Source organism: Oenanthe melanoleuca, chromosome 1A, assembly GCF_029582105.1.
Source record: "Oenanthe melanoleuca isolate GR-GAL-2019-014 chromosome 1A, OMel1.0, whole genome shotgun sequence".
NCBI classification, from domain to species: domain Eukaryota; kingdom Metazoa; phylum Chordata; class Aves; order Passeriformes; family Muscicapidae; genus Oenanthe; species Oenanthe melanoleuca.
In genome coordinates, this window is record NC_079334.1 from 38,960,469 (window position 1) to 38,975,049 (window position 14,581).

Below are 14,581 nucleotides of genomic sequence, written 5' to 3' on the forward strand. Positions count from 1 at the left end.
GGCAGAGACTGCTGCTGCCAGCTGGGGGATCTGCAATGCCCTTGTGGGAAATGCAGAGATGGAGTAGCTGCAGTTACAGTGCCATGTCTGAATGAGTGGGGGTTTTTGTTTATTTGTTTGTTTTTTAAACAATAATTGAGCTGGTTCAGCTCACTGGGTTTTAGGATGCTAAAGTGTTGATCTGTTTAGCTTTCATATATTATAGTGGGAGTTTTTTTCTCTCAAGAGGCAGGTTCATGGAAGAAGCAATATTCCTATGGACAGGAATGGTACCTTCATCTTGTACCATTTCTAGTTAATGCTATTCCTGTTCCTGTTGCTCCCCATGTATTAGTTCCATCCAGACTGAGTCAAGGCTTGTTGCACAGGGCAGCAGTGACTGAACAGAGCAACCATGGGTCCTTCTGGTCAGGTAAGTCCATGTGAGCCACAGAGTAAGAGACAGACTGTGTGTGTGCCAAGGAGAGCTTAAAGCCTGGGTGGATGCTCCGTGGTTTCCTTGTGCTGCCTGAGGAGGTGTTTGTGCAGGCTGGGGCAGTGCCACATCCTGGAGCTGCATGTGGCTGGAAACAATGATTTGCAGCAGTGGCCTGAGAGCTGAACACTCTGCTGCCACTGCTACTCTTTTTTCTGTTCAGCCAATACACTTTTCTCAGCAAAACATCTCATCACCCTTTTGCTTTTTGAGCAGCAGTGGAGTCAGCAGTTCCTCTACCACCTGCCAAAAGCTTTGGCTGTCTCCTGGGAGAGCTGGGCTTCTTTCCACTACAAAAAGAGGAAGGAAGTCAGCACCATGCAACACTGAAACTTCATATTATAAAACAGTAGGAGACTCCTCTTCTTGTGTTTTCTCATTTATTTTAAAACATTAAAAGCTACCACGTAAGCCCCTCCCCTCACCAGTGAACGATCTGACTGTGGAAATTGGGTTATGCATCCTCTGGGCAGTGTAGGACCTTGAATGAGGAATGAATGCCCTTTGCTGTCCTCTCCTGTGTGTCTTAGTCAGCTTTTGTGCAGCAGGGGACAGGAAGAAATGCCCGAAGTAGGTCGCTGGACACGGTGGTGCAAAGGCTGCTGCCCTGGGCTGATTGATGAGCAGTCACATCAGGGCAGCTTTCTCAGAGACAGCAGTGACAGCCCTGCTCTGAGCTGGGGTGGCTGCTGCCCCTTCCCCCACACCACCCCTTCGGCTTGGAGGGCACCTTAAAGACCTTCCAGTTCCAAACCCCTGCCAGAGGCAGGCACACCTTCCACCTTAGGACCAGATTGCTTAAAGCTCCATCCAGCCTTCCAGGAATGGGACATTTGTCTTCTTCAGGTACATGGTGGTCCTCAGCAACAACCAGGGAAGACTGGTTTGGGGTTTTTTTAGCAAGGATTGAGAATGCATTTCCAAATAGCTCTTCTGCCCCTAAACATCAACCTTGGGCAGAATGGCAAGCTGATTTGGGCAGCTATAGTCTGAGCACAGGAGCTGCTCTTGATAGTACCTGATCCATGTACGGCAGAACACATGTCTGTAGCTATCAGCCTGACGATCAGAGACCCCCTGGTTCCTGGAGCAGCTGGGAGGGTGTGTATTGTCACCATTTCTCAGACATAAGGTCACTGAAGATAACTCTTAACTGTGGCACTCCCCTCACTCCCTCCCAGCCTGACAGCATCTCTTCTTTTGTCCCAAGAAATATGCCCATTTTAAGAAATGTCTCTTTTTAAACTGTTTTCACTCTATTTTTAAAATATGCCAGCTGTTTTCCTCCCCCCATTTTTCCTGTGGGGAGCAGGAGGTGGGGTGGCAGGGTGTTTGGCCAAGTGGGCAGCAGGGGGTTTCCTCAGCCAGAGCGAGCACGATTGACTAACCTTGATGGGTGCTCAGGCAGAACTATGTGAAGTTGGTGGCTCTTTGTGAGGGGTCTTCAGGTACAGAGGGAATTTAAACTAAGGCAAGAAACTTTCCAGGAACAAGTGCTACTTCAGGCCAAGAGGGTGATAGCTCTTGGTACAGTGTAGGGTGTGGGTAGCTGGGGGATGCTGGTGTGCTGGATGCTCCCTTGTGTGGGAAGTAGATCATCAATCCATGTTGGAAGATAAGGTGGTTTCCCCAGCAAAACTACACACAGAGACAGAACTATCTTCTTTATTATAAAGATACACTATGAGGAACAAACTTGAATGTATACTGAAGCTTGTAATGGTACATGCCAAAAATGTACAGTACTATACATAAAAGTGCATTGTCACAACAGATTAACAGTACGTTTCTCTTCCAGAAGTGTGGATTTGCCATGTTTTTATTTGATCTTCAAGAGTGGAAGGAATGCAATGGGAATGCAGCCATACACAAACAGGAAAGGATGCAATGGAAATGCAACAGTACAAGAGCAAAGCTAAAGCTCCTCTAAAATTTAAAGGCACTTTCACATGTACATACTACAGATGTACATTGACACAAGTAGGTAACAGTCAACAAGCAGGAAGCTACCAGTACTGCAATTCATCAAACTTGACAGTAAAGGACAATACTGATTGGATTAGGTGTGCAGGAGTTACCCTTTAGTACGCCTGTAGATGTAGCAGTCTTTCCTGTTACATATCCACTTACTATGCTTTAAAGTATCTATAATAACCATCAAACTACACATTAACTGTGTGAATGCACTAAGTGGATGCATTCACTAAATGCACTGTTTCTAATATTTTCTTTTGCTAAACAATTTCTAATAAAAGCATTATGGAGTCCAGTACAGTTATTTAAACATACAAAATTCCCTATGCAATTTAAAGATACAAGTATCCATCTCAATTGTGCCAGGTGGGTTAATTTAAAAACGCTAGACTAAAACTGTATGTAAATGAAAGCTGAAATTCCAGTTTTGTTCCACTGAGTCTAGTAAACTGGGGAACTACTTGAAAATATCTCTGGTCCCAGACAAGCAAGCAGACCCTATTGACCAGCACTGGTCTGCAGCTGGGGCTGGCCTGGCTTGGGCTCTGGCCCTGGCATTAGGACCAGGCAGTTCAGCTGACAAGGATGGGGTTTGCTGACCCATGCTGCACAGCCCACCGTGGTGGATTAAGACTTTGCCTCTAATCTAGATGTGTGTGAAGTCTGTGACTGGGTTGAAAAGCATTTGCAAATACCAGCAATAGTTTGGGGCTCAGAGGCAGTTCATGGGGTACTTCTCACACCTGGAGCTTCACATTGCATATCACCTGTCTAGAAGGTGTAAACCAGAGCAGGAATAAATCGCTCTTAAATAATAACAAGAAATTACTTCTGTCACCTCAGCAATTATGTCTATCAAATTTTATCACTACTCTTCTCCTCCCAAACTCAATTGTTTATGTATACTGAGTAGCACAACTTCAAGCTTTCCAAAATCCACATCTTACAGAATATGTGGATAGACAGATCTTAATTACAGCCAGTCGTACTTCTGTAGGTGGACCACAAGTGATTTTTTCCCCCCATGTTATTAATTCAAACTTCTTTTACGGATTAGATGTTTGAAAATATGTTCACAGAAATAATATGGCTTACTTTTGCAATGTGCAAAACAGCTGTAGGTTTAGCTCAAGCCTTACAAAGTTTAACAACAGAGCACTAAGCAAAGTTGACAGTCACCACTCGCACAGACATAAGAAAGGACTGATTTCTGTCATTAAATAAAAGGGAAGTGGAGAGGAAAGGGGTTATGGAAAACTTTAGTCAGCTTGAATCTAGGCAGCAGAAACTCAGCTGCCTGTCCTGTGAGTGACCCCTGCACCACTGGCAAGGGGTAGTCCCTCTTCAGAGCACCGTCTCGCTGCCGTCAGCACAACTGAGCGTTCGCGCTGTGCAAGGCAGGCAGCACAGCTGGGTCAGCTCCAAACTCGGGCATTGCAACCCAAACCATGTCCTTAATTTGACACTGAGCAAGAAAGTCAATGGGACACTCTTCTGAATTACTGGGTAATTGATCCCTTTAATAGCCCCTCATGCTCCCTAATGGACCAACAGGTTCGCACACTCCCCCGAGCCTGGCTTCTGTGAGCTTCAAACACATTTAGCTTTTGTAAAAAATGTGGTATCAGGGAACGAAGGTCTAGCTTCATGGGAAAAGGTACACTGTTACAGAGGGCAGCAAAAGGAGATTCTAGATACTATCCTGGAGATGTGCTTTAGCTGTGTCCTGGAATGCTGCTTTGTATCAGTGAGAGCACTGTGATCTCCAGCTCCATCCAGCACTTGTCTCTAGTGAGATTGCCAACAATAAAGCTAAAACTTGGTGCCAATTATGAGTTGTGAGGGTTTGGTGATTTTTTTTTTTTTGTGTGTCTTAAATAAGAAATGTGGCCTGAGATGACTTAGACATTCCACACAGACACTTAATCCTCACATGCTGAATTTCAGTTCTTACTAACCTGCTTGAGATTTGGTTTGGTGACCCAGAAATGAGAGGCTCCATGTCCTCTGAACCCCCTCCCACCCCTTAGTTTTGTGCAGGATCTGTTATTATATAGCTACAGTAAGACTGTGAAGTATGGTACAACGTGGCAAGCTGTTTGTGATCTGTGTTGGTTTTATTACAAATGGTGCAGCATCAAGTTTTCAAGTAAGTCTAAGTTTGTTTTTTAAAACTGTGCACAATTGTCCAGTTTTTCATTTAATCGAAACCATACAAAATACAAATGCCCATGTTAATGTAGCTACTTTCAGACAATACATTCAAAAACACTGAAAAACAAAGCCTCTCCAGTTACAAACATGAACAAATGATGTTACGGAGCCCTGACTTCTATTGTTAATCCATCCCTTTCCCTAGCACACCCCAGCTGGGCACTGTGGGTGGCTGAGCTGCCTACATTGTGCAAGATTTGTCAGCTGGACCCTGGGAAGGAGGAGAAGGCCCTATGCTAGGATTTGTTTTTGGAAGAACAATAGGTTTTGGCCTAAGAGCAGGAGGTTTCAGCTGCACTCCCATTCTAGGAGCCACCATGGGCTTGAAAGTACTCATGGTGTCACTGGAAGAACTAGTGCTGCGGCGGATCTGAGGCTCGGAGCTCCTCAAAACGACGCTGTGGAGAGGGCTGAGCGACTCTGTGGAGGTGGCAGGGGTGGGGCTGTTCTTCATCTGCTCCAAGGTGTCCAACACCACATCAGGGGCGTGCTTGGCCGAGCTCTGCCGCTCCAGCTCCCGCAGCTCGTTCAGTGCTGTGTTCATGGTCTCCTCGATGTCCTGGGTCAGAGCACAGAGAGAGAAGTCATTCACATTGCTACTGAATGCCAGAGGAGCAAGGGCAGGGGGAAGGAAATGCATTAATTAATTCACCAACTATCCTCTAACAGTTATGACAGTGCTAAAATCAATTTCCACCAGATTTATTTGAAAGACATTATGATTGACAGCATGGCACCTTTGGGTGGACATTACAAACATTTAACCTTGTTCATATGAGTGAATAAAAAAAAAAAAGTGTTACACCAAAGTCTGCAAGCCATTTATGAAGTGATTGTCAGGACAATTGATGTTTGCTTAGCAGTGTTTTAGTGGTGAAGACTTCTTTCATCTTTTGGGTACTGACATCTGTAAAGATTTTAGTCTATATGCTCTCTCTTAGCTAACTGCTCATCTAAAGACTCAGGTCTTCAGGGTCTGTATCAAAATTTGGGTTCTCTCACTGCCAAATGATCACCAGTCTACAAAAAAGAGATAACTTAAGCCAAACAGAGCTGTCCCAGGAAAGTAAATAGCTTAAAATAAAATAAACTAGTAAAACCACTTGCACTTTCTAACCCCAATACATGAGTTCTGACCTTAGCATGTCAGTCCCTTCTATTCCTCACTGGAAGCAGAGCAAGCATTATCTGTACATTAAATTTTAAAACATGAGTGCCAGTGTTATTGTAAAGTGTGTTTGCAGTCATGGAGCACCCTCAGGGTGCTCCTAGTAATCATGTTAACCTACCTAGACAAAAAGGGAGTTCTGAAGACAGGGGTATCTATTACTCAAGAGCTGCTAACAGCTCAGTACAACAGACCAATTTGATGATCAGGGTACTTCCTACTCCATTCTCTTCACCTTTTCACTGTCAGGAATGGCACTGGTGGCTGTTCATACAGGTGTAAGATGGCCCACAATTTATGCAGCTGCAACGTCTTGCACATCACGTTCTACTACACACATCAAATCAACACACAGTATGAACTGTATGAAAACTATAAAATCCACAAGACCCTGGACTGTAAATCTCTACTTTGAATGGCAATGGTCACTACTAGCCAGTCAGAGCACTTTTCTGCTTATCATACTGATACATAATTGAACACTAATTACATGCAAGTCCGAATAGGCCAGCCTTCCACAGAGCACAGCGATCTACGTACCTGTTGTACTGTCCCAGTATTCTGTATGGCAGAGGCAATTTCATTACAGTGTAATGGGAAATTATTTCTTTTTATTGCTTCTGCAATGTTTACTTCCCTTTGTGCTTCTTCTACTCAGGATTGCTTAATGCATTTTCCTTCACACACTCTGTTTGGAAAGCCAAGCAGGATATTCCCCTGCACACACCTTCCCAGCAGTGCGTGTGCTCTGTGCTGTGCTATTCAATGAGATTTGCTGCTCAGAAAATCAGACAGTGCCATAGAAATAAAACACAAACCTGAGCTATTGACTCTGGGTCCAGCGGCTTATGGTCATTGAAACCTGTGTACTGCCCAGAAGATGTGGACCTTCTAATGGGGGGGCTATCAATCTTCTTCAGCGAGTCGTGCCTGCTGATGTTGGTGAGGCTGCCGTGGCCCGGCCGGCGCCGCCGCTCAGGGCTGTCGGCGTTGAGGCTGCGGTTCTGAAGGAGGGCTCTGGGGCTGCAGTGAGCTGCCAGGCTGGGGGAGCCCAGCTCCATGGCTGAGTTGGACAGAGGGTGAGGTGGGTGCACTGGGCAGTGGCCGTCACTGCTCCTGCCTGGGCGTCTCAGGGGAGGCGGAGGTTCCGATCTCTTTCTTTGCCTGCACCAGCAGAGAAGTGGTGTTAGAACAAGCTGCAGTGACCCAGCACAAGCATGTGGGGAAGTAATTACTCTGTTAGCTGAGCTGTGAGCAGGACTACTGAAAACATGTTATGCTGAAGCTTACCTTCCAAGGTACACATCCGAGTGACGGTCAGTAGGAGAGTTCATATCCTTTGATGATGACTTGTCCTCAGTTATGGGCCCGCTGCTGGCCTCGCTGTCTGCTTTCTGGCTCAGTGTATCTGAGAAAGTATCGTCCCTGAACAGAACACAGGTGGTGAGATGAGAAGTCAGTGAGAGAAATGTGACAGAGCACCTTGGCACTCTCAGACTTTAATCCCCTTAAGAAAAGCAGGCATGTTATGAACGCACTGCAGCCCTTGCACATCTCCCAAAATTGTTCATATCCTTCTGTTTACTGAGCCCTTTACAGTGTATGTAACCTTTCTGTAAAGAAGTTTGTCATTCTTGGCAAAGCACATGCCCAGTACTGCAAAACAAGAGTTTAGGGCTGCATTTCCCCAGCTTTTGTCATTCTGAAGTTAAAAGTCAGCAACTGCTACAAAGAGATAGTCAAATTAAAATAGGTGCAGCAGTATCTGTCTCTCAATGTACTGGGAATGTACTCATGGAAGTAGCTTAGCCTAGCCTTAATTTTTGATGGAGCTTTCACTTCAGGGTAATGAATACAGGTATCCTGCATAGAAGGTAAATGTTTAATCTATCTGACCCTTCAAACCACTGACCCATTTGGAAAGTACTGCTAAGTGCTTTAGACTTTACACCCCCTCAAGAACCCAGTCACACCAGAAACTGCTTACATATCCTGCACCACTATGTACTGGTGAGGGACAAGGCCATCAATCCCATTGTGCCTTCCTTCCCACCAGTCTTCAGATGCTCGGTGATAGAGCAGAAGGGAAGCTCCTTTCTTGAAAGAGAGTTCTCGTGCAGATCTTCCAACATAGTCAAACTTGGCAATAGCTTCTATGGGCTCACACTCTGGGTGGGAAGAACAACAAATATCAGATTCCTATCACTCATTTTAGTTTTATAAACCCCATTTTTTGCATTTTCTCAGTGCTCATTCTGACAGAGATCAGCTGAAAGAAGGCAGACTTCAGGCAATGGTTATAATGTGCCCCTTACAAAGAAACATAATCAATCTGTGTCCCAGGTGGGAAACATCTGGGTTGCTTCAGGAGCTGCAGAAAACAACAGCATACTCAAATGTTATAACTGCCTTTGGGAGAGAGGCCTCTGCCTCCTGCTGGAAGGGCTCCTGCTTGGCTGGAGAGTGGGATGGAGGCCAGGCAATAAAGACTTCTGAAAATAAAAAGAACAGGCTCAGATGAATAGTCAAAGGCCCAAGGAACCAGCATGATAAGGGAAAAGTAAATAGGAGTGCTTTTGCCATCTGCAGTGGCAAAGGAAGGAAGACAAGATTAGTCTGTGCATGAGTAGGGATACCCTGCCTAACTGGGCCATGGAATTTTTGTCTTTTACGTGATGAGCATGCAGACCTACTGAAACCTTGTGTTTTACACAGCACCAAAGCCTTGTGCTTTATAATCCACTTCCTTAGTGCCCTTTTGGAGGGAGACAAGACGGCTCCAGACCACAGGGACAGTCCCTGTGTGGCCTCAAGTTGCTTAAAGCAGCTCTGCCTGCTTCAAAATCCTGAGCTGCCCTGGTTTCTGCAGGGAGGCTGGTGTTTTCTGAAAGCAAACACTGGCTGCAGCAGTCCTGGCTAATCCTCTGTCAGAATGCTGAAAAATTCAGTCTTAGACTGGAAATGGGCTCCATCCTTTAACCTGCACTGGGATGGAGACCTACTGATGTCAGCAAAGGGGCCCTGCAGGTATGGCCAGAGCTGTGCTCAGGCATCCTGCAAGAAGCTGTGATTTTAACAAGTTCTTATTTTGTCTGCATAAAATCAAAAGCACCTGAGCTCTAACAGATTAAATTTTGTCATCAAACTCTCGAAACATAAAGAAAAAACTGCAAAATACAGGTCTAAAAATCACATACTCTGATGATTCCAGTAACTCAAGAGTCCCTGAAATGACTAATTTCTTTACATAATTAGAGCAATATTTAGATGGAAATTAACATCTGGGCTAATGACTAGCATAGCAACTTTCTGGGTGGTGCAAATTAAAATTGCTGAGGTTGTAATTCCCCAAAGAACCAGGCTGGTAATGAAAGCCACTGTCCCTTTATGGCAACATATTGTACAGGAATGTCTTTTTAAAATTAACTTCTACAGTGTGAAAACATAATGACAGCACCTTTATTGAGGTTATAGTTTTTAGCTTGTTTTTTTAATAACTTGCCCAGCCTGCAGAAGACTGTCTTGTGGTTTGCTGCTTTTGCAGTCATGTTAAGTGTTCCTGTCAGTGACTGCAGTGTGTTTAGAAGTTACTAACTCAGAAACTTTACAGAGATGGAATACAGAGATATGGGGAATTCACTGTTACAAACACAAAAGTAATGTACAGTGGTAGAAATTATTTCAGTTATATAAATACAAATAAGAACCTAGCAATAACAGTATTCATTCCTGAAAATGCATCCCTACTAAATGGCTGTAGAGGACCATATTCTCTTTTCTGTTGTCTTTTTCCTTTCCTTACCTCTTTTGCTTTCTTTGTCCCACAGCCCCTGTTCTGGACTGCTGACAAGGCAGCAACAATGTGGGATCTAATCACGGGTGTTATTTTTTGTTTTCTTCTCTTGCCTTGCTTGGGCAAAGCACAGCCATCATATTCTACCCCATACTCTGCTTTGAAGTTTGTTGTGGGAGGAAAGAGCTTGTGAGCCAGCAGCTTTGAATATCAAATGTACTGTGACTTGTGAGTCAGCACCTTTGGTTGTGTGCTGTTGGAGTTGAGAACTTACTGAACTGTACTGTACAAAATTAAGGGCTTGTTCACCTCCACTCTTGTGAAAGTCTGTTGTAGGAAATTTAAGGATGTGTTAGCCAACACCTTTTGAGTCTAAATATTGGGCTGGTGGCCAAAGTTATGGTGACTGTACAATAAAACACAAGAGCTCCCTCATATGTGTCTGATGTCTTTGTTCAGCCTGATGTGAACCTCTCACTAACTGGCATTCCCTGGTGGGTGGGGCTGAAGGGTTTCTTGGTTTTATGTTTTCAAGCAAAGAAAATACAAAGTTGACATAGAAAGAAAACTGGGAAATCTCTAATGGTGGTGTGATGTGATATAATATACTACCCTGTTGTCATTCCTACAGTCTCTCTCTAAACATAAAATGCAGATGCCATGAAAACTGTAAGGCACAGAAAATGAAAGAGGTAAAACCAAACATTCCTGTTTATCTTGCATGGTCTTTAAGAGGGCAGTATGAAATGGCAATACAAAATGGCAATAATGTAACACTGACAAAAGAACATATTTCTTCTTCTCCTATCATGTGCATTGCTCATGGAATTTGTTATAAGAAGGAAATACTGGAATCAGGTAGGATTGAAGAGGAGAAGCCATTTGTATGAACACTGTTCTCAGATTACAGCTAATTTATTTGTTATGGTAGAGCTGGTCAAGAATTCAGAAATAAAACCTCCCAGGCTTTAATGAGCCAGTCACTCACTAACAGGCAATATTTCAAAATGTAAATTAAAAAAAAAAAAAATTAAGCCAACCAAACAAAATAGTTTTATAGTAAATCATAAAATCCCAAATTTCCCGCACAGATTTTCCTTAGACATTCTCTGCAGTTAAGTGGTAATACTCGTGAGTACTGGACTGATGGACAAACCCCTACACTGATTAGCCATGGAATTTCCTGTTCTCTGCTAACTTCAACAGACTGTACAGTATCCCACAGCTGAGTATACAGGTCTTTTTATTTACAAATTGGTGGACTAAACTAGAAATAGTTCTATCTTGCTCAGTGGAATTAGATTGTCTAAGTGTGGTGCACAATGAGAATCCTGTTTATTGTGTCCTTCCACCACCTGCAAGACTCACGTACTTCTCAGAGGTCTGAATGATGTTGTCCCACTGGAACCAGCTGTATGAATTGTTAATGTACCCATAATGGATGTGACTTTTGAGACATGCACATCAGATTGCCTGGGTAACAAATCCCACCTCCTCAGGGAGGAGTGCCCAGTAATCTCACACAGATTTCTTGAAGAGGACAAAAAATGAGTTCAGACAGGTTTCCTACTGTGAAATGGCTGTTTTCATCTCTTTATACACAGAGATAACTCTCCTACAGCAAACAGTACTGAGACTGCTCTTAAATAGTAATTTACCTTGTTATATGTCAAGCTTTAATAGTGAAAACCAAAGTGTCATGACAGTTACTCCTATACATAAATGCATTCTGGATTGTTAAGCCATTTAATATCAAGGTTACTGAATGACAGATGAGTATTTCCAAAAAGCTAAGGCAATCTGGGATCTGGAACTCAAATTCTGTATGGTACTGAATGTCTAACAGTAAAACTGACAGCTCAGAGGGAAGTGTAATTGCACTGCTCTGTCCATACCTGCAGGCATTCAGCTAAAATACCAAGAAGTATTTGATGGCATACAGGACATCATCAGCTATCACCTCTAGTGAATGAGGTAATGCTATGGAAGTAAAAAATTAGGACAAACTGAAGAACTGTGGGAAAAAACTTCTGCTGCTTGGGAGAGCAGAAAGGGCAGAAGAGATGTGTCAGTTTTAATTTTGGGATTGGAGTGCCAGATGTAGACCTAACCTCCCTACAGAGGTGATGGCACTGAATTGGCCCTGGGCTGCCCTCTATCACTCAGGCACAAGGAGCAACACCCCTTGCACTTTTTCTAGGGGAGTTGCTGTTGCTCTGCTCTGTTTTCCTCAGTTTTTCCAGGTGTACCCTGTCTGTTGGGAATAAAGGATGTCCTTGAACTCCCCAGGAAGATGCTATCTCCCTATTTCTTTATCTTCTGCATTCCATCAGAGAATACAGTGGTTTTGCAATTTCAAAGTCCTGTCCTCAGGACAACAGACTGGGAAGAGCAAAAGCAAAGAACTTTTTTGTTATTTTTGTTTCAAGGTGTTGACAAAACATAATTTGGCAAAGTGTTGATCACAGCATGCACTACTGATGAGCAAGAACATGACTATGCATTGGGAACACATCAACTCACAATCTGACATGTCCCTATAAGTTTTGTTTTTGGCAGAAATACCATTTAAAGTTTTACACAAAGTTTGTGAGGTATCTATGAAGAGTATGGTATTAATTTTATGTATGTTTTCCTAGGAGAACTCCATCTATCTAACTTCCTCAGGAAATGTTTACTTCCTTTGCAAAAACAGATCTAGTCACTCTTTACTTACCATATGACTCCAACTAGAATAAAAAGTCTCCATCAATTTGAAGGTAAAGGAAATATGCTAACAGCTGTTTCAGTAAAACATGAACAATGTCCTTTGAATCTTTACTGCAGAGACATTTTCAGGTAAAGGTTTGTCTGCAGCAAAATTACAGATTGATTTTTTTTTTTGTCTCAGCCTGAGTACAAATGTTCTGAACTTCACAAATTAAATTTCATTTCCAGATCTAGGAGAAAGGAAAAACTTGTATGTTTCCCTTATCAGAAAACTTTCTGTTTATCTAAAAAAGCCTGAAAACACCACAGTAAAATGCATCTCCTTTTCTTTCCTGCTTCCCTTTCCAGTGATCAACTGAAATACATGAACACCTGTAAACTTAGGGGGAAAAATCCACAACAACTTATATGCTTAAAATAAAGTAGTTATGAAGTGTTTATATGCTCATTTACATGTGCTACTCTTTTTTTCCCCCAATCTACTGCATCTTACCTCTGCAGACATAATTAAATTTTCAATTATTAAGGTCTTGTTGTTTTTTAAATTGTAATGAACATTTCTAGCACTACTGACATAGCCCCTTACAGATGGGTTTTTTATAGTAGGCACAGAGGGAGCCACTTGCAGTTTAACTTTACAACAGTAAGTAAAATAAATCCTTTTGATTTTGATTGTAACCTCTGGATTATGTTTCAATGACCCTGTAATTCCTGGGGGGTTAGGAAGCTCGGTCTTACGTATGTATACAACATTTTAGCATAAAACTAATCAGATTTTCAACATGAAATAAAACCCCTTAGCATTTACAGGATCTTCTTCTTGCATGTCTTAGCAGAGGAAACCGTGTAAGTACCACGTGTCATATCAATGGAGCAGCAATGCAGCACCTCCCCTTCTCTCTCCACATCCAGCTGGCAGTGATGCATCCATTTTGTAATCAATGAATTAATCACATTACTCCCCCAAAATGCTCCAGACCCTTTAGTAGAAGGGTTTTTGTTATCCACCACGTGTCAATCACTGACTCTCATGAAATTCAATAAACAAACTGAAAAATTGTCACCTATTCTCATATCTGGTGTTAGTAGTATTTTTAAAAGGAATCGCCCAGAGCACTAACATATAAATATATGTGCAAAGTGAGAGTGAGTGCATTTAATTTATAGCCTATAACCTACATTAGAAAAATGTGCTATTACAACAGAAAGCCATTTTCATGGAAAAAAAATGGATTAGAGCTTGCAGATTGGGAATTGAAAACCAACAGTTTTTGTGTGTGATCCAGGCTTGTTGACCTTCAGCTTTGCAGCAGTATTTATCTAGCTTACAAATGTTTTTGTGCTAACAATTATTTCTCTGTAAACACAAATGTCCGCTTCCTTTTGGCACTGAATTAATTAAAAAGGTGTGATGAGGCAACTAGAGTTAAACTACTGGGTGATCTGGTGAACAAAAACCCATGTCTTGAGCAGTTAAATATTTTAACAGAACTTTGTCCTGTTGACAGGTATTCTCTTCAGGGTTTTTCTTCCCCAGTGACAGTCACAACACAAGTAACACTATGACAGGAATGTAAAACTGGTGTAACAATGCAGTGGTGGGGTAGAGCCTGTGATGATCGAGGCACAAATGATGCATCATGCAATGCCACAGTCCAGCTCCTCTGTATCCTGCTGATGTTTTCATCTTTCCTAGGCATGGCTTTGAAGTAACTGCTTTTGATGGCTGCTGAAAAGCTGCACTTCTTCTCCATGTCCTTTTCCACTCATGCCTTTGTCTCAGTTTGGTCATGAGACCGTGAAGTTGGCCCCAATATATTGAACTGGTGTGTCATCTACACTTCACTTGTGCTCTAAATGAGAGACAGGCAGACTTCCTCAGCTTCCACTCTTGCTTCATACCTCCAATGGAAGAAGGAGTTCTTCTAAAGTATAGCTATACTGTCTTGGAAAAATAAGGTGCAATTATGAGTTTGTTCAAACTGCTTAGAAGAGATGTGTTGCAGAAAGATGATGAGTTTAGTTGTACAGAGGTGGTCAAGAGGAACCCATGCACAGCCTGTCTCGTAGAGCTGTTGGTCTTCCCTGCTGCACATGCATGGCTATACACCCAGCCAGAAGACCAAGATTTCTTTCCTGCTCACAAGTTTCCCCCTTCTGTAATGTCTGCCCACCCAAATGTCCCTCATCTCCAAACAGCTGCACTGACAGACTCTGCCTGCCCCTCCTCACCTTGGCAAAGGGGAAG

At 42.8% G+C, this 14,581-nt stretch overlaps 1 protein-coding gene across 4 annotated transcripts in view; it reads right to left on the reverse strand.

The window, feature by feature from the left end:
- Window positions 1-2,124: 2,124 nt before the first annotated feature.
- SRGAP1 (SLIT-ROBO Rho GTPase activating protein 1) overlaps window positions 2,125-14,581 on the reverse strand; it is a 134,846-nt gene continuing 122,389 nt past the window's right edge. For 2 of the 4 annotated variants that reach the window (XM_056516268.1, XM_056516267.1), the window contains exons 19-22: window positions 7,819-7,999; window positions 7,122-7,256; window positions 6,650-6,995; window positions 2,125-5,222 (exon numbers count right to left, since the gene is read on the reverse strand). In XM_056516268.1, the coding sequence (XP_056372243.1) occupies window positions 4,845-5,222; window positions 6,650-6,995; window positions 7,122-7,256; window positions 7,819-7,999 (1,040 nt within the window). In that variant the 3' untranslated portion in view covers window positions 2,125-4,844. The other 2 variants (XM_056516271.1, XM_056516269.1) reach the window with 2 other exon arrangements.